The sequence below is a fragment of the Hemitrygon akajei genome, chromosome 4 (genome assembly GCF_048418815.1).
Source record: "Hemitrygon akajei chromosome 4, sHemAka1.3, whole genome shotgun sequence".
Classification (NCBI taxonomy): domain Eukaryota; kingdom Metazoa; phylum Chordata; class Chondrichthyes; order Myliobatiformes; family Dasyatidae; genus Hemitrygon; species Hemitrygon akajei.
In genome coordinates, this window is record NC_133127.1 from 156263605 (window position 1) to 156284393 (window position 20789).

The window sequence follows — 20789 nt, forward strand, 5'->3', positions numbered from 1 at the left end:
ATTATGCTGGCTGCTTTACTAGGCAGCAACAAGTACAGATAGAGTCCATGGAGGGGAAGCTGGTTTCCATGATGTGCTAGGCTGTGCCAACAACTTACTGCAATTTCTTGCAGTCATGGGCAGAGTAGGTACCATATCAAGCCAGATGCTATATTAAGCCATATAAGCCAAATTCTTGATTTAAAAAAACTCAGATGTTTTCAAGATGGGCTTCTGAGGGATTTTATCTAGCCAAGTAAATGCTTTTCACTTTCAACATGTAACATTAGTTCATCCTGATAATTTTGCTTTTAAAAGACTTAAACACTGATACATACATGAGTGGTCTAGAGCTGGAGTTGGTGATTCCATGTGTTTCTGGTTGCTTTTTTTTGCTATTGGCGTGATTTGATCGAGATGCTTCGGTGCGGAACCAGCTCTGCGGCTGAGGCCTCCAGTCATTGACACACTGCTAAACTGAACTGACTCTGTGGCTGTAGCTCTTGGACTGCTTTGAGGACTCTGTGGTTTGATGTTTAATATTCTGTGTGTTATTTGCTCACTCTTTGCTGTTTGTGAAATACGTTGTTTTTATTGTGCGTTGGGTGTTTGATGTTTTCTTTAAATGGATTTCACGGTGTCTGCCTATGGGATTCCACGTAGGCTGCCTACGGGAAGATGAAGCTCAGGGTTGTATACTGTGTACATACTTTGATAATGAGCGTACTTTGAAACTTTGAAAGTGTACTTTCAGAAAAATTATTCCTTTTGGTCTGAATTTCCATTTTAGCTAGCTGGCTCTCAGGCTTCATTTTGCACCAACCTATTTTGCTAAATATATACCTGCAATTAGATCAATTAATGATAACTTTTCTGACTACAAGATTTACCCTGTTTTAAGTTCAACTAAAAAAAATCAACTGAATGTCGATACTTTCAAATCAATTACAGAACTTTCATATCAGAATTAATGAATACTACAGTAGAGGAATTAGTTGCTTTGATAGTGTGCCGACCTCTTTTCAGTAATGCTAGCTAATTAATCACATTGCTCAGTCTTTCCCCATTGACCTCTTCTTCAGATGTTTAAAAGTAGATGTTATATTGAATGTTACACTGAGTCAGTTTCCAAAACCTTTACCAACACTCCAAATCATAACAACAAGCTGTATAAAATAGGTTTCTTCCTCCCATTACTTTCTGGTCCTTATTCACTCAACATATATTTTTTTCTTGGCTACTGACCGATCTACCAGTTATATCTACTCATGACCTTGAACATCTCTAAAATATTTATTGTTAACCTCCTCTACTCTAAGGAGTTTCTTCAATCTACACATAATTGAAATTATACCTGCCTTGTGGCACATCAGACGGCAACCTTGCCGTTTCTTTAGTTTTTTTTACAAGGCCGAGTTGTAACTCAACCCAGCACAGATGGAATGCGTGCAAGGTGCTGGCCAGGACCACTTGCCTTGAAGTCGAGTGCGGATGCTGCTATGCCACTGGCCGGCTTACACATCACTGGTACTATCAAACTATTTGTTCCTGCACCCTTACTAAGGATCAATTTGGTATCCGTGTGGCAACTGTCCCTTTACTCCTTTGTCATTGAACTTCCTTGAAACAATTCCAGCCCTTGGTCAAATGTTATTTGTAAGTTCATTTACTTAAATTAACCATATATAACACTCAAACATAACTTAAATTTTAACAAGTTTATTCTGACTTTTATTTATTAACTCATAATTTCCAGAGGCTTGTACTAATTATTGGGATGGGAACTAATTTTCTATAGGATCCTAATGGAGGAGAGAATTAATGGAGGTAATTCAAAATCATAAACCCAAGAAATCTGAAAGCAAGTTGCTTTGTGCAGTGGAACAACTAAAACCAGCGATTAACAGGAGACTGGAACTGGAGGGTAAGATAGAATACTGATGTGCTTTGGAATTGCAACTTTTAGTACACTTTGTAGCTTAAATTCTAGGGGTAAGAGAGTCTACATTATTTTCTGTAGCTAGTAGAGTTTGACAAGTGCTCAATTTGTACAAGATTACTAAATTTTTCAAATGGAAAAACACATGGCATGCTACAAATTATTGTTTGTCCAAAATAGGACATACATCCTTCATGTTTTTATTGAATTTGACTTAAATTTACCATTGATCTTTTTGAGGTACTGTAAATGTCAATTTCAATCAGTTACACAAAGAAAACCACATTTAATAATTATGCAGCAACCTTAATGCATTTATTCTATTGTAAGAGAAAATGCAAACTCTCTCCCCAGTATTCAAGCTATAAAACTTGTTCAAAGTCGCAATCCAAAAGATGAGAGAATTCTTATTTATCCTTCAGTTCTGGTCTCCTATCAGTCACTGATTTCAATTGTTCCACTGGATAAGGGGAATTGATTTCAGTTTTCTCCGCCCTAGACTCTGGAATTCCCTCCTTTAATTGCTCTGTCTTCCTCCTCCCTTTGGATTTTTTTTCTAAAATCTGTTCTTATTTTAAGATTTCCTTACATTCCTCTACATGAAACCTCATGTGATAATGCTGCTGTGAAGCTCTCTGGGATATGTTACTATGTTAATTGTGGTAAATAAATGCAAGCTGTTGTTTCAGATTAAAAGCACAAAATGATTAAATGTTAAATTGTTTATTTTACTTCTGAGATCATTGACTCATTTCAGAGAATATTTTATGACGTGTCAGCAAGTATAAGTTGTCATTACTATCTGGCAATCCCGATTACGTTTGTGCATGACAACCGTGCACTTTCTAGCAGTAATTACTGTGATCACCTTTCACAATTATCCAATTGCCTGTTCATCAAATGAAGAGGTATTTTCTTCATAGAAGTTAAAATCAGAAGCACATCATTAATCCAACTGATATACCATGTTAATACTTCATATTCTCCTCAACCTGCTTCACGTAGACTTCGATGCATAAATCACTTTCTTCTTTGTACAATTTCTCCTCAAATATTTAATCTACTTCAACACAGCAAATCTTCGAAAACTTTATTTGTTACTCCATTATATTAGGCAGCTTTACTAGTCTGTATTTATACATCAAGCAGTTTTAGATGATGTAATGCACATTAGGTAAGGAAGTAAAACTTAAATATCTAAAAAAAACCTGAACTTCGAAATTAACTATTGTTATGACCTCAGCCCCCTCCTTTGTGAGAATCGCAAGAGCCCTAGTCAAGGGGGGGTCAACTGACCCAAGAGGGGGAGAGATGTGCTGAATAGACACAGGAAATGGGAGAGAGAGAGGGAGACGTGTGGAAGACCATGTTCTCCCGAGAAGCAGAATAAAGTGACTCTGACTATTGTCTCATGAAGACCACGTGTAAAGCCCTAGGGCAACGTGGGCTGGGTGATGGGGGAAGGATTGCCTCACCCCCCACCCTGATTGACATCTACAACCCTGCCAGTCCAGATAAAAGGTGGGCTGCCGAGGCGGGGCCTCAGACGCACCAGAAGACACGTTTTGATAGCGACAGCCGGTGGTGGGGTTCGTGTGCGTCTTTTCCTTGCCTGGGATTGGCAACCCCACAACGGAAGAACGGCTTAGCTACAGGGGAGGCTACAGATGAGCGTTCATTCCCCCAACGAGGCTCCGACAAACCGAAGTCCTCCAGGTTGGAAAAACGGTCGGGTAACTGTTTCATCCCATCTCTCTCTCTCTTTCTAACAAAAGTGCACCAACGCGACACCACAACCAACGGCAGCTGGTGGAACTGCAGTGACCGCAAAAGACTTTTAGATATCCAGCAAACAATATATATCTACATTACCCCTAGACAACGATAGAGCTTATTTCTGATTGATTATTACTATACCTGTGCTTTAGATTGAGTGTGACGACGTATATGATCTGAATGTTTAGTATTAACCATACGTTTGTGCCCCTTTATAAATAAAAACGTTTGAAAATAGTAGCACCAGGCTTCAGCGGACCTATCTATCTTTGCTGGTAAGTCACCCGGTTACTGGGGAACGTAACACTATAAATGGCAAACTTTACACCACTGCAAATATTTCCAACATCCCCATCAAAAGACCACAAGATCATAAGGCACAGGGGCAGAATTAGGCAATTCAGCCCATTGGTTTAGCTCTGCCACTCGATCATGGCTGCTTTAAATATACACATGCTTTAAATATATCCAACGACTTGGACTCCACAGCCATCTGTGGTAATGAATTCCATAGATTCTCTACCAGCTGCATGAAGAAATCCCTCCTCATCTCTCTTCTAAAGGGATTTGCTTTCATTCTGAGGCTGTGTCCTCTGGTCCTAGACTCTCCTCCCATTGGAAACATCCTCTCCACGTACACTCTACCTAGGACTTTCAATATTCGGTATGGTTCAAAGAGAATATCCCAATGAGATTCTTCTAAACTCCAGCAAGTACAGGCCCAAGAACTGAATGCTCCTTAATCATTAATCCTTTAATTCCTGGGATAATACTCACAAACCTCCTCAGGATCGTCTTCAATGCCAGCACATCCTTTCTTAAATATGGGGCACAAAATGCTCACAATACTCCAAATGTGGTCCGCCCAATGCCCTATAAAGCCTCAGCATTACATTCTTGCTTAAGTATTCTCGTCGTCTTGAAATGAATGCTAATAATGCATTTACCTTCTTTACTACAAACATAAGCTGCAAGTTAACCATTAGGGAATGTTGCACTAGGACTCTCAGTCAGTTTTCACCTCTGAATTTTGAATTTGCACCCCGTTAAAAAAAGTCTACGCCTTTATTCCTTCTAGCAAAGTGCATTACCACACACACTTCTCTACACTGTTTTCCCTCTGTTTCCTTTTGCCCATTTTCTAAGCCTGTCCAAGTTCTTTTGTAGACTCCCTGCTTCCTCAACACTACTTGCTCCTCTACCTTTCTTTGTAGCATCTGCAAACTGGGCCACAAATTCATCAATTCCATCATTCAGATCGTTAACATACACTCAGTGACCCTGTACCTAATGAAGTGGCTACTGAGTGCATGTTCGTTGTTTTCAGCTGCTGTAGCCCATCAACTTCAAGGTTCGACGTGTTGTGCATTCAGAAATGCTTTTCTGCACACCACTGTTGTAACACGTGGTTATTTGAGTTACTTTCACCTTCCTGTCAGCTTGAACCAGTATGGCCATTCTCCTCTGATTTCTCTCATTAATAAGGTGTTTCGCCCACAGAACTGCTGCTCACAAGAAGTTTTTTTTTGTTTTTTGCACCATTCTCTGTAACCTCTAGAGACAGTTGTGTGAAATTCACAGGATATTAAGTTTGAGATACTCAAACCACTCTGTCTGGCACCAACAATCATTGCATGGTCAAAGTCACTTAGATGACATCTCTTTCCCATTCTGAACAACAACTGAACCCCTTGACAATGTCTGCATGCTTTTACGCATTGAGTTCTGCCACATGATTGGCTAATTCATTATTTGTATTAATAAGCAGGTACACAGGTATACCCAATAAAGTGGAAACTGAGTGTGCAATGTAAAAAGTACTAGATCTAAAACCAGCCCTTATAGAACACCAAAAAATGCATCCCCCATTCCCACTCTTTGCCTCTTACCAATCAACCAATCTTCTATCCATGCTATTTCTTTACTGTAATACCATGTGTTCTTAACCTGTTTAACAGCCTCATGTATTGGTATCTTTTCAAGGGCCTTCAGAAAATCCAAGTAAACAACATCTACTGACTCTGCTTTGTCTATCCTGCCTGTTATTTCCTGAAAGAATTGCAACAGATTTTTCAGGCAAGATTTTCACTCAAGGAACCGGTGCTGGGTTTTGCCTCCAAGTACCCTGAGACCTTATCCTTAAGAATGGATTCCAACAGCTTGCCAACCACTGGTTAAGTGGCCTATAATTTCCTGACTTTTGCCTCCCTCTCTTCTTGAAGAGTGAAGTGACATTTGTGATTTTCCAGTCACTTGGAACCATTCCAGAATCTACTGATTCTTGAAAGATCACTACTAATGCCAATGCCTTGGGTGTAGTCTATTTGATCCGAGTGAGTTACTGACCTCCAGACCTTTCAGCTACCCAATCATCTTCTTCTTAGGAACAGCAACTACAGTCACTTCTGCCCCACCACACTTTAGAATTTCTAGCATGCTGTTGGTGCCTTCCACAGTGACAACTGATGTAAAAAAACCCAGCCACTTTGTCTGCTATTTCATTGTCGCCATTACTATATCTCCAGTGCAATTTTCCAGCAGTACAATGTCCAGTCTTGTCGCTCTTTTATTCTTTATATAACTGAAAAAAAATCAGATAGATAAAACTATCTGAACATTTTAGTGCTACTTTTGACTTCCCTTGTCAGCCATGTTTGCCTCATCCTCCCTTGAGAATGCTGCTGCTTCTTTGGGATTAACTGATCCTGTGTCTGCCTTATTTTGTAAACTGTGTGCATTCAAATAAAGCACTTTCAGTCCTGCATTCACTCACCTTCTCTTCAATTTTACCTCCATCCTTAAATGCTTTCAATCACTCTTAGATATCTGTAACTCAGATAGTCAATTTAAGTACAGGAGCATGATATATACTGTATGTGGATCATCAATCAACAGAATTTGAGCTGAGACTGTCAAAATACATTTCATTCAATTGTTCACTGACAGTAGTGAGAAACAACTTGCATTCCATTAATTTGGGTTAAATTGAAATCCAGATGTCAGTGGTGAAAACCAGTACTCACCACTCTATGTTTCAAATGATTAAAAAAAAATCACAATGTGAGTTACAAAGAATTGGAGTCAGGTTTAAATGTGTCCTAATGGGAAAGAAAAAAAATAATAGCAGAACCTCAGAATAATCTTAGTGATGGATTCAAGGGAGAGGGAGAGGGAGGGAGAGAGGGAGAGGGAGAGAGAGAGAGAGAGGGAGGGAGGGAGAGAGAGGGAGAGAGAGGGGGGGAGAGAGAGGGGAGAGAGGGAGGGGGAGAGAGAGGGGAGAGAGGGAGGGGGAGAGAGAGGGGAGAGAGGGAGGGGGAGAGAGAGGGGAGAGAGGGAGAGGGGAGAGAGGGAGAGGGGAGAGAGGGAGGGGGAGAGAGGGAGAGGGGAGAGAGGGAGGGGGAGAGAGAGGGGGAGGGGGAGAGAGAGGGGAGAGGGGGGTGAGAGAGGGAGGGAGAGGGGGGAGGAAGAGAGTGAGTGGGAGGGAGAGCAAGGGAGGGTGAGAGGAAGGGAGAGGGAGGGTGAGAGAGAGGGAGGGAGAGGGGGAGGAAGAGAGCAAGGGGGAGGGAGAGAGATGGAGGGAGAGAGAGGGAGAGAGAGGGAGGGTGAGAGGAAGGGAGAGGGAGGGTGAGAGAGATGGAGGGAGAGAGGGTGAGAGAGGGGAGGGAGGGAGAGAGAGATGGAGGGAGAGAGGGTGAGAGGAAGGGAGAGGGAGGGTGAGAGAGAGGGAGGGAGAGGGAGAGCGAGGGAGAGAGATGGAGGGAGAGAGGGAGGGAGAGTGGGAGGGAGAGAGGGAGAGAGAGGGGGAGGGAGAGAGGGAGAGGGGGAGGGGGAGAGGAAGGGAGAGGGAGGGTGAGAGAGGGAGAGGGGAGAGAGGGAGGGGGAGAGAGAGGGGAGAGAGGGAGGGGGGAGAGAGGGAGGGGGAGAGAGAGGGGAGAGAGGGAGGGGGAGAGAGAGGGGAGAGAGAGGGGGAGGGGGAGAGAGAGGGAGGGGGAGAGAGGGGGGGAGAGAGGGGGGGGAGAGAGGGGGAGGGGGAGAGAGAGGGAGGGGGAGAGAGGGGGAGGGGTAGAGAGGGGGAGAGAGAGGGAGAGAGGGGAGAGGGGGGTGAGAGAGGGAGGGAGAGGGGGGAGGAAGAGAGTGAGTGGGAGGGAGAGCAAGGGAGGGTGAGAGGAAGGGAGAGGGAGGGTGAGAGAGAGGGAGGGAGAGGGGGAGGAAGAGAGCGAGGGGGAGAGAGATGGAGGGAGAGAGAGGGAGAGAGCGAGGGAGAGGGAGGGTGAGAGGAAGGGAGAGGGAGGGTGAGAGAGATGGAGGGAGAGAGGGAGGGAGAGAGAGGGGAGGGAGGGAGAGAGAGATGGAGGGAGAGAGGGTGAGAGGAAGGGAGAGGGAGGGTGAGAGAGAGGGAGGGAGAGGGAGAGCGAGGGAGGGAGAGAGATGGAGAGAGAGAGGGAGGGAGAGAGGGAGAGAGGGGGAGGGAGAGAGGGAGAGGGGGAGGGGGAGAGGAAGGGAGAGGGAGGGTGAGAGAGGGGAGGGAGGGAGAGAGAGATGGAGGGAGAGAGAGATGGAGGGAGAGAGAGGGAGGGGGAGTGAGGGAGGGAGGGAGAGAACAAAGTAACCTTATCATTCTGAAGAACACTCACCTTTGTCATTTATCCACTAAGATATTTATATTTTGTGAAACTGTGATTGTAAACATTCAGAAAAGCTGTATAGGCCAAGTCCCTTTGCAGTATAAAACAGAAGACCATGGGTGTTCTGATAGAGGTCTTTAAAATTAAGGAAGAGTTTGATAAGATATCTATAGAGAAAATGTTTCCACATGTGGGGGAGGCCAAAATTACAGGCAATAAATATAAGGCAGTCACAATATACTCAGTAGAGAATTCAGGAGAAAGATTAGAATGCAGAACTCCCAGAGAGTCGGGGTTCTCTCCCAGAGAGTTTGGAATGTGGAATTCAGTAACATGAGGGACATCTGTGGTGAATAGTATAAACAAGTTTCAGAGGAAGTTAAGTAGGTTCAGGAAGGTTTGATAAAGACGGATGGGAAAAGCTTGTGCAAAGCATGAAAGAACATCATCATGTGGCATGTCGTATCTCATAGGTGATTATGGTCTCGATTCCATTCTATCCCCTTGGTTCAGTCCCTTCCCACCTACATCTGCAACACCTCTCATGCCCGCGATCTCTTCAGTAACTTTCAATTCTCTGGCCCTGACTGCCTCATCTTCACCTTGGATGTTCAGTCATTATACAATTCTATCCCCCATCAAGAAGGCCTCAAAGCCCTCTACTTCTTTCATGATAAAAGAATCAACCAGTCCCCCTCCTCCATCTGGCAGAACTGGCCCTGAACCTGCACAATCTATCCTTTGGCCTCTCCCACTTTCTCCAAAGTGGATGGGTATCCCTGGGCACACGCATGGGTCTCAGCTATGCCTGGTTCTTCGTTGGCTATGTAGAAGAGTCTATGTTCGAGGCCTTCCCCAGTTATACTTTCCAAATCTTCCTACGCTACAATGACAACTGCATTGGCACTGCTTCAAGCACCCATGCTGAGCTAGTCAATTTTATAAATGTTGCCTCTAATTTCCACACTGCCCTTAAATTCATTTGGTCCATCTCTGTCACCTCCCTCCCCCTTTCTTGATCTCTCCATCTCCATCTCTGGAGACAAACTGTCAACTGACATCTTTTATAAACCTACTGACTCCCATGGTTATCTCAACTATACTTCTCCCCACCCTCTGTAAAGATGCTATTCCCCTTTCTTAGTTTCTTCATCTCCGCTGCATCTGTTCCAGGATGCATCTTTCCATTCCAGGGCATCAGAGATGCCCCTTTTCTTTAAAGAATGGGGGTTCCCTCCCTTTACTATTGATGCTGCCTTCACCCACATCTCCTCAATTTCCCATATATCTGTGCTCAACCTCTCTTCCTGCCGCCATAATAGTGATAGTCCCTCTTGTCCTTACCTACCACCCTATATGCGTCCGTATCCAACACATTATCCTCCACAACTTCCGCTGTCTCAAAAGGGGCCCTACTACTTCTAAACATATCTTTGCCTTCCCCACACTCCACTTTCCGCAGGGATCACTCCCTCCACGATTCCCTTGTTCATTCATCCCTCCCCCACTGATCTCTCTCCCAGCAGTTATCCCTGCAAGTGGCCAAAGTGTTACACCTTCTCCCTCACCTCCATTCAGAGCCCCAAACAGTCTCTCCAGGTGAGTCAGCACTTCACCTGTGAATCTACTGGGGTTGTCTATTGTGTCCGGTGCTCCCGATGCAGCCTCATCTACAGTGGTGAGACCTCTTGGAAATTTGGGGACTGCTTTGTCGTACACCTCCGCACCATCCACCATTAGCGGGACTTCCCAGTGGCCAAGCATTTTAATCCTGATTCCCATTCTGGTTCTGACGTGCCAAGATGAGGCCACCCTCAGGGTGGAAGAGCAATACCTTAATTCTGTCTGGGAATCTCCAACCTGTTGGCAAGAATATCGATTTCTCCTTCTGGTGAGCAAACTCCCACCCCCCGCCCCATTTCCCACACTGACCTTTTACTTCTTCTCACCTGCCTATTACTTCCCCCTGCGTTCCATCTTCCCTCCCTTTCTCCGACTGTCCACTCTCCTCTCCTATCTGATTCTTTCTTCTCCAGCCCTTACCTTTCTCATCCACCTGGCTTCACCTATCATCTTCCCGCTAACCTCTTTCCCCTTCCCCCCTTTTCAGACTGGCATCTTCCCCCTTCCTTCTCAGTCCTGAAGAAGGGTCTCAGCCTGAAACGTTGACTATTTACTCCTTTCCATAGATGCTGCCACACCTGCTGAGTTTCTCCAACGTTCTGTGGGTGTTGCTTTGGATTTCCAGCATTTGCAAACTTACTCGTGTTTGTGACCATAGTCAATGACCATGATTGTTCCTGGCAAATTTTTCTACGGAAGTGGCTTGCCACTATCTTCTTCTGGGTAGTGTCTTTACAAGACTGGTGAACCCCGCCATTATCAATACTCTTCAAAGACTATCTGCCTGCCATGAGTGGTCACAGAACCAGCACTTGTGATATGCTTATACGGCCATCTACCACCTGCTCCCTTGGCTTCATATGGCCCTGAACGAGGGGCTAAGCAGCTGCTACACCTTGCACACGAGAGACCTGCAGGTGGCTGAACTACTGGAAAACTTGTCACAAAGATCAGGATATCTAATTCAGGATGTTCCTGTTTTTCTGTGATCAATTTTAATCCAGCTTCAGAAATTGCAGGGTTTCAAAAATCGTAATTTTCCTCTGTGTGCTGATCCAGCTCTAAGTAACATAGAAATTCTGACTGAAAAGAGAATCTATTTTAAACAAGCTTTGAGCTGATTCCGTTCTTAGATATACATCTCTCAACACTGATGCTATCAATTTCAAAGTACCATTGCTTTCAACTCTTCAGTCAGCTTTGGATAACACCACGATTTAACTTTCAATCCTTACTGCTTATATAGTGGTAATAGCCTTTTATGCAGAATTTTGTCAAAAGTCTTTTGGAATTGTAGATACATCTCACTTTAAGGATCCCTCAGTCTATTTGGAATGCCATTCATTCAAAAGTTTCTTCACCTGGGCCTCTGTACCTCCCTATGCAAATTAATAATTTAATACTAGTCATAGGTTAATAATATTAGACAATGATGGTACAATAATGCACAGATTTCTAGCAGCCATTAACTTTTGACATAATGATTAATATAGGGGGATGATGGTATAGATGACAGCACGCCCAGTTGCAGCTGCCACTCTGGCTCCATCTAATGGTGTTATTGTTTGTCCTTTATGTCTTTCCTATGATCGCAAGACACTGCTGGATATTGAGAACACCAACTACTGCAAGTCTACCTCACTAGCGAGTTGTTGGATAGCAGATGAGCTCTGCAGCATGGGCTTATTGCATACTGTACCACTGCCTGCTACAGCTACCGAAGGGACACGTCCTTGGAAGTGATGCGCAAGGAAACGGAAGTACGGAAAGTGCAGGCCAGCTCTCCTGTTGATTCTGCTTTCAAACATTGCTTCGCTAGAAAATAAACTAGATTCTCTTATGCTTATTCAGCCTTAGACCCAGGTAAAGGTTAGCTGTGGGCTCATCCTGACGGAAACATGGCTCCAAGATACCACCCCTGAAGCGGTCATACAGCTAGAGGGTTTTGTCTCTTTTGAGACTGACAGAATTCCTGTTATCTCTGGCAAGACCCATGGTGAAGGTGTATGTATCTATGTTAGTAAGAACCGGTGTGTGAACACTTCGGTAGTGATGACCCAATGTTTGCCTCTGGTAGAGTTCCTAACAGGCCCATCTATTTACTGAAGGTGTTCAATGCTGTTGTGATTTTGGCTGCGTACATCCCCTCCCCCTGTGCTAATGCTGGGGAAGTGCTGTGTGAGCTCTATGGCATCATAAACCTCAAACCACACAGCCTGATGGTTTCTTTATTATTGCTGGCTACTTCAACCATGCTAACTTCAAACCAGTTCCGCCTAAATTCTGTCAGCAGGTTGCCTTTGTTACTAGATATAAGAACACATCTGACCCGGTTTATACCAACATCTCTGGTGCATACAGAGCTTGGATTCTCTGACCACTTCTCTGTTATGCTAATTCCTGCACACTGACTACTGGTCAAGGGAGATAAAGACCTGTTCAGAAGAGCAACCTCAGCATCACAGGAGTGTTTGGAACATGGTCAGGGAAGTGGCTACCTACAACCACCACATTACCATTGATGAACGTGCGAGATCTGTGACTGGCTACATACAGAAGGGCATTGAGGATATCACCATTATTAAACACAGCTCTGTGAGGGCAAATGAGAAACCAGGGCTGACAGCAGAGATCCGGACATGGCTGATATATTGGGGTGCTGCCTTCAGATTGGGGGATAAGACAGCTCTCAGATCAGCAGGAGCTGCGGTTTCTGGCACCATCAGGAAGGCAAAATAGGATTGTTTAGAGAATATATTGTACAGCCATTTCTGTGAAACCAGAGACAGAGGGCACATGTGGCAGGGCATTCAGACCCTGATAGGCTGTAAGTCTTTTATGCTTGGCTTGATGCACAGAACAATCTGCTGGCGAGGAAGGCCCCTCTATTTCCCCAGGAGCAGGCCCTGTGCCTGGCTGCAGCTGATGTGAGGAAGACCCTAGTCAGGGTCAACCACATAAAGCTGCAGGGCCTGATAACATACCTGGTTAAATGCTGAGGGACTGTGCTGCCCAGTTAACAGACGTTCTAACAAACATCTTCAACATCTCTCTGGAACAGTCCACTGTCTCCTCAGGCTGCAAGGCAGCCACCATCATCCTGGTGCCCAAGAGGACGACAGTAATCTGCCTCAATGACTACCATCTAGTAGCACTGACCTCAACAATAGTGAAGTACTTCAAGCAGCTGGTTATGGATCATATTTAATCCCATCTTACATTGATACAATGGACCTTTTCCAGTTCACGTATCACTCAAATTGGTCCACTGATGATGCATAGCCTTTGCATACCACTCTATCCTGTCCCATCTGGAAAATGGTGCCTCATATGCCAGGATGCTGTTTTTGACTTCTGCTCAGTGTTTAGTATGATCATCTCTCAGAAGTTGGTGGGTCAGCTGTTATCTTTTGGTCTCAGCACCTCTCTCTGTAACTGGATCCTGGACTTCTTGACAGAAAAGACAGTCTGTGTTGGCAGATACATCTCTAGCTCCATCACACTGAGCACCACCACTCCCCAAGGCTGCATGCTCAGCCCGCTGCTGTTCACACTGCTAACGCATAATTGCACTACTACTTCCAGTTCAAACTGAATCATCAAGTTTGCTGATGATACAACAGTGGTTGGTCTCATCAACAAGATGGTGTACAAAGTAAAGGTACAGCAGCTGGTAGAATGGTGTGAGCAGAACATTCAAGTCTTAACGTGGACAACTTCAAAAAGATAATTGTGGGCTTTAAGGAGTTGCCGGCTGACCACTCCTCACTGCACTTACACGGCTCCTCCGTGGAGAGAGTTATGATCACTAAGGTTCTGGGAGAGCACATAATGAAAGATCTCACCTGGTTCCTCAACACCACCTCTTTGGTCAAGAAAGCACAGCAGCAACTCCACTTCCTGAGGAGATTAAGGTGAGTGAGGCTCCCTGCACTCCCTGCAGAAGAGATTTACTCAGATGCTGGCTGGATTAGAGAGTATGATCCATAAGAAACAGTTGGACTAACTTTAGGCAGTTTTTCCTACAAAGTTGGAGGTAAGGACATTAGATAGGGTAGACATTCAGAATCTTTTCTACAGAGTAGAAATGTAAAAATTCAGAAGACAGTCTCAGAATTGGAGAGGAGTGGCAGATTTTAAGGGTGAAGTGAAGGGCAAATATTTTTAAGCAGAGAGTGTTAGATACCTGGAACAAGGAGTGAAATCAGCCAGCTTGGTGGAGTTTATGAGATTTTTATATAAACACATGAGTACGAAGAGAATGTGGGGATGATAAATAGGAGGACATTTAGTATAAATTGGCATCAAGACTGAACAATATTGTGGGCCAAATAGCTTCTCTGATGCTGTACTGTTCTATGTTCTACACAATTGTCCTAAAACCCTACAGAGAGCGCTTGAAAATGTAAGTGAGGTTCAATAATATAAGAAGCTGGGATTGATGAAACTAGCCTCAAAGATGCTAGATCATTGCAAAGATATAATTAATTCACTAAAATCATTTGGGGGAAGAAATGTGTCATTCTTATACAAGTCCTGAAATCATAAATACCCTTGCAAATCACTAAATAATACCGGATCACAGTTCAAGGTCCACACCATATTCTTTGCACAACTAGGAATGTGCAACAACCCTGCCCTGACCAAGAATGACAATCTGAATTATGTTCACTGGCTGTATATTACACAGTAGCTTTGAAATCTAATAATGTACCTTGATAGTCCCATACTAATCAAGAGAAATCTACTGGTTAAATTTTGCTGGATCCAAACATTTTGCTCTTCTGCCAAGTATTTTGGTATTTAATAGAATTTTTTTATCGTGTATCACTCCATTTGTCTGTCTTGGACGAACACACGATAAGACTAGACTGTCTGTAAAAGACTGCCATTTCTTTTACATAATGCTTTCTTCCCTTGGGGAATGAATGAGTAATCAGGCACAACAGTGTAAAGAAAACCCTGGAGCTAATATTTTCAAAAATAAAGAAGAGATCCATAATAAATAATTCTATTCTACATGGAAAGTTGCTGCATATTTGGTAAATGGAAACAATTAACAATCATTTTTAAAAATATCGTAAGAAAATATTCAAGCAACTTTATACCTAAAGTATATCATTAGAACTTTATCACGATCTTCAGTTTTTCTGAAAAATAGGAGCATCAAATTTTTTTGTGAAACTTTGTGAGAGACTCCAGTTATAGTTAATTAAAACTTCATTTTATTTGAATTCAGCTAGCTTTTTAAAATTAGCTTATAAAGATCTACAAAAAGGAGTCTGTGGCTTTAAAATTCCTTTAAAATTCCTGCTGGCTTTGATCCTGTATGGGACAGATTTATGTCTCTACAGCCAAGGTGGGCTATGAAATCATCCCACTGCGAAAGTTTCTGATGAAACACTTAGGTATATAAATGAAGCTGTTTTTTTAAAAATGTCTGCTTGTCTTCGCTCCCCAACTACCAACTCTATTCAGCTAGCCAGAAGACTAACCTTGCCAGACCCCAATATATCATATTCATGGGAGTCCATCATTCCAAACCCATTGAATTACACAGTGCACCAGACATGATCTGTACCTGAAGAATTTCAAACTTAGGTTGTCGTGGCTCTGTGATATGTTTTACCCTTCACTATCTTACTCTTTAAAGAAACAAAACAGAAAAGAAACTACAAATGGAACAAAAAGGCAAGTGGAAAAAAAATTCCAGTAACTTAATCTACTGTGAATTTTGCTGCCTTCTGTTTTTTGTAGCTTAGGAGTAATGCCACTTCAATATCTAACCAGTTCCACAGACTTCACTTCTGAAGCCAACTTCATTTCTTAGATGTTTTTAATTGTGGTGCAAGTGTCTGAATGTCAAGGTAATAGCCTCTGGTGTTGAATGTGTAAGCTGTTACTGATGATTCTAGCTAGCCTTCCACCTGCACAGTGACAAATATTTCTTGGAAAAACAGAATCATGTAGTGTTATTTGAATTAAAAAAAGGCATAAAACTAAAAAATTTTGGTGTGGTAAATTAATTTGACTGCTTCTGATGACGTCCAATGTATTTAGTAAAATAGTTTTAATAATAATTTTAGCTGCGAATTGCAACCTTGCTACAGAAAAAGCACGCAATTAACCCTTTAACGCTTAGCCAAGTAGGTCCCTCAATTAAAAATGGGGAAAATGTCCAAAATCAGCAATAGCAAAAGCACAAAAAAGCCAGACTCTGCAGAAATGCCCAAATGTGATGTCAATTAAGTTTACATTCAGAGGATTTCTGGATTGGAGATAAATGTCAGTTAAACGATGAGTAAAGTGAACCAACAGACCTTGCGAATACCTGTCAGTAGGGACTACTTAAACCTAATTCTCCTAAAAGCCCTGAGGTTTGACTCTTGAAACTAATTCCACATATTCACTGCTGTTCCACATGTGTCAAGTACCTTAGGTAAGGTCAAGACTTGCTAATGTCAGGTCAAGGAATTGAAGTACCTATTATGTGTTTTCTTAACTTTTTTTAAACTTAGAAAAATAATAAGAAAATTGTAGAAAATTACATTTTTCTGAATTTTCTTAACCATAGTTAGTATGTATACCAGGTTTTGGTAATTAAGGTTAACACTGACTGGAAAATAACCAGTACAGCTGGTACAGCCATTTGTTCAGGATTAAAAAGCATATCTTGTTATTTGTACTTATAGGTGAATTTACATAAAATTGAATAAAATCCTATGACATAATTGATCACTTTATTATGTTAAAGTCATTTTATCTCTCTCTCTCTCTCTGTTTGTTGTTAGTTAAGTTCTTTTTTCCTTATTTAAGGACAGTTCAGTAAGAATGATGCAGGTTGAAACTAACTCTGAATACTTCCTGGGAGGCTGAACATAACAGGTCGTCAATGTTAGCTGCAGTTCATAGAGACTGGTAGAGATCGGTTGTGAAGACTACAGGAGGTAGGAGTTGGCTGGAGAAATACATTCCTTTAGACATCACCCTTGACACTACATCATCTTAAAGCTTTACAGTGTACACTAGCATATTCTTTTATGCATAAGAAATAGAAACACAGATTTTCTGTTTCAGAAGCAGGTGTTAGTCACAGATTTGTCGGGAATCTGGTGTGGTACAAATTAGTTTTCCTTGGCATTAATGCAGAACTGGAGCAAAAAATACTTAAGACCAGACATGGTACATTTTTCAAGACTTGGGACTATGGTTTGAGGAAAGGAGGGTGGTACAAAGAGAATGAACTATGATAAATGGGTGACTACTTTGCCAATATTTTCCTGAATCAGGATTATGCCTCCATCGATTTTTTTCTGTTAATTCTGCACAAAATAAACTGAAAATGTTATATCAAAAGCTATCTGACTGAAAACAAAAATGATTAGATCGATATCATGTATTCTACATCAGGATATATTTCGAGATGGTTGAGTCATAGCTGGATTGAACTGGACTGGGCTGGGCTGATATTCCTGCACTGTTTGCCTTGAGGTTTGATGTTTTACATTCTGTGTTCTTTTGCTTGTTTTTTTTTGTGCCTTTTATTTGATTTGTTCTTTGCACTTGGGGGTGGGGATGGTTGATGTTTTTCTGTGAATGGGTTCCATGGTTTTCCTTCTTTCATGACTGTCTGTGGGAAGATAAATCTCAGGGTTGTACACTGTAATCATACTTGGACAATAACTGTACTCTGAATCTTTGAACTATTTAAGTATTCAACCTTTCTGACACTGGAAATTAGCTAGCACACGTAGGATCTCGTTTCATCAGGTATTAATTGATGCATGAGATTTTTAAGTCAGAGTCTGAATTTTATTCCCATTGCATTATTTCTATTCATGATTTTTGTTTGATATTGTATTCAATCACTTTAATTTGTACAATTTCTCAGCTCTTGTAATATTTATTTCACTCATTTCAAACTCATTGGTCAAACAGAAACATGGTTTATTTCTCTTTTTACTCATGTTCAAATGCCTTGTTTCCTCATCAGCATCATCATAGGTTGCTTGACTATAGCCAGGGTTCAGGGGCTCTCATATGTCATGAGATCCTATACAATAGTTGACAGGATGTGGAGCACAAGCCAAGACTATGATGTTTCTTGTCAACCACAATTATGTGCATCCATTATGGTATTGGCTCCAGTCTTGGCAGCAGGCTTTGAATAAAAGCATACAATATGCTGCTGTGATTAGTTAAAGGACTGAAGCTTTTGGTCGTTGCTATGGCGGACATTGCTAGACGCATTACTTGGCAAACTTTCAAAACGTCCTGAAGTAGGTGAACCGAGTTCATCTAAGGCAGGTATTACTTGTCCATAGCTTTGAGGATCCTACTCAAAAATGCAGCCACTGACCCCATCCCTTAAGCTTAAAGTGAAAAGGGGAGGAGTTAAATATTGCTGAGTCACCAAAAAAAAGTACCGACAGAAGAAAACTTGGCATCTTTGCACAAAAACTCTAATAAATTGTAGCTTACAATTAAAGTATGCATCAATTGAATGCAATGTGTTTTCGGTTATTTATGATATGGAAGTGCTGAACCTCTTTCTATCTTAAATAATTTACTGAGCAGAATATTAGTAATGGACAGTTCTACAGCATTTTTCACATCCTCAAGAAGTTCATTGCCAATTTATAAAGCAAGGAATCACAAAGAGAAAGGTGTGCGTTTTTACAATGGTGACCAAAAGACAACTATTAGAAAATCATTAAAGAGTACTATCCAGGGCATGGTTGAAAATGTGCCAGTGGATTTTTTATGCCAACTTAGAAGGCAGGTAACTAGGTGCTTTGATGATCCCGTTTGAAATGTGATACTTCAGATAATGGTTTTGTGTCTCAGTGCTCCAGTAGATTATGAACTGAATGGCAACTGATGCTGCCAGTGACAATGTAAAACATTATGGGATGGAAGTGAAGAGCAGAGACCCTGAGATCCGCCTTGAGCAGATGATGGGATGAATGAATTTGAAAGCAAAGAGTGGCAAATAAGTGGATGGAGACTTTGTGAACCAGTGGGGTTGAATGGCTTTTACTTTTTTTGATTCCATGTGTTGGCGCGTGGCCTAGTGGGCAAGGCATCAGACTAGTAACCTGAAGGTCACTGGTTCGAGCCTCAGCTGAGGCAGCGTGTTTGTGTCTTTGAGCAAGGCACTTAACAACACATTGCTCTGCGACGTCACCAGTGCCAAGCTGCATGGGTCCTAGTGCCCTTCCCTTGGACAACATCGGTGGTGTGGAGAGGGGAAGGCCTGCAGCTTGGGCAACTGCCGGTCTCCCATACAACCCTGCCCAGACCTGCGCCCTGGAAACTCCAGGCGCAGATCCATGGTCTCTCGAGACCGACGGATGCCACCATAGACAAAACAATAGAGTAAATACTTCTCTCTTCTAAAAAATGGGCAGTATTGAATTCAGAAGAAATTAGATTATTAAACATTATTAGATGTTAAAATCAACCCTAATTTCAGTTCTATTTACAATTAAAAAACTTTTCTGGCACAAGATTAATACATTTTAAAAAATTACCATCAGGAATTCTTTTTTCTCAACTTGTTGGTTGTCATCAATGTCCAGCATACTAAAGGCAATATGGAATCCAGTGTGTGGTTCTGTAAGCAGAAGGATCACATTATCATTAACAAAGGAAATTTCTGAACTGGATTTGTGTGTTTTGCAGTATTTTTTTCAGTTTTTGATGGGAATAAAGCAGAGGAACTGAGAAAATACATCAGGTCACTGCCTGTTATATTGGACACTTCAAGATGAATATTATCAACTTCTAACCCAAACTTCACCACATGGCTGAGGCTGGTAGAATTCACTCAAGCCCATCTTTCCTTATAGCATTAGCTTGCAGTCACCAGCAAGAGGCAAAGGTACAAAAAGCATTTACCTTTGCTGGCAGTTGAACAATCACTAGTAGCAGACAATGGCCTGAAACACTTACTTTACCAAACTAACAGCAAGGTGCTTTTGAAAGTCAGTCTTCCATATTTCCAAACACTTTTTGGAACTTCTGCACTGCCAGTGAGATGCTGCCCAGCACAGTGCAATCCCGTTCATTGTCAGGTGGGTGGACAAGTTTGCAGAAACACACACAAGTGTTTTTGTTTGAATATAATTAACCTTCATGTTTCTAGTGAATTTATATAATGTGAAGATGCTTAAGCAATTTTTATGAAACTATTTAAATTATTCCACCTGTCTTCAAATCGCTGTGATCAGAAACATGTACATAGGGTGACCATTTTTCCATTGTCTTAATACTAGACAAGGTTTGGTCAACTGATCTCTCATATACATGTACCCTGGGATGAGGAGCAGTGGTCAAATACATGGCTACGAATGGGGTCAAGTGTGTGATTGAGAACCAAAGACAGAGGAAGGCCAGGGACTGCATGTGGTTGGGATCATGCATGCATGCGCACATGAACACACACACACACGCACACACACACACGCTTTCATACTCCACCTTCCTCACCTTACCCACAACTCATTAGAACATTCATAATCCCTCTGTCTCTGAACTTCTTCACTTTGAGCATTGTTTGCATCTTCTCCTGGTCCTCCCATAGACCCTGTCCTTTGAACACACAGTCACCTCTCTTGCCCATTGTAAAACTTTACTTATGCCTGGTATGCTCTGTTACCATGTTTTGGCCTTGGAGCTCAGTCACACATTTGGCCTTCAGCTCCTGATTTCAGCCTTGAACCACAATATTGGTCCTATTCTTTCTACACGTTTGATAGAAACAGGAGTACATCTGTATTCATAGCTGCTCTACTAGCTACACTCCTGTCTCATTTACAGGTCTCAGCTAGGCTTTGCCACTTTTC

At 42.3% G+C, this 20789-nt stretch overlaps 1 protein-coding gene across 1 annotated transcript in view; it reads right to left on the minus strand.

Annotated features, from left to right (window-relative positions):
* The window catches only part of micu2 (mitochondrial calcium uptake 2), a 386621-nt gene that overhangs the window by 97161 nt on the left and 268671 nt on the right, over window positions 1-20789 (minus strand). The window contains exon 7 of the mRNA XM_073043710.1: window positions 19476-19558. Within this exon, the coding sequence (XP_072899811.1) occupies window positions 19476-19558 (83 nt within the window). The remainder of the gene's footprint in view (window positions 1-19475; window positions 19559-20789) is intronic.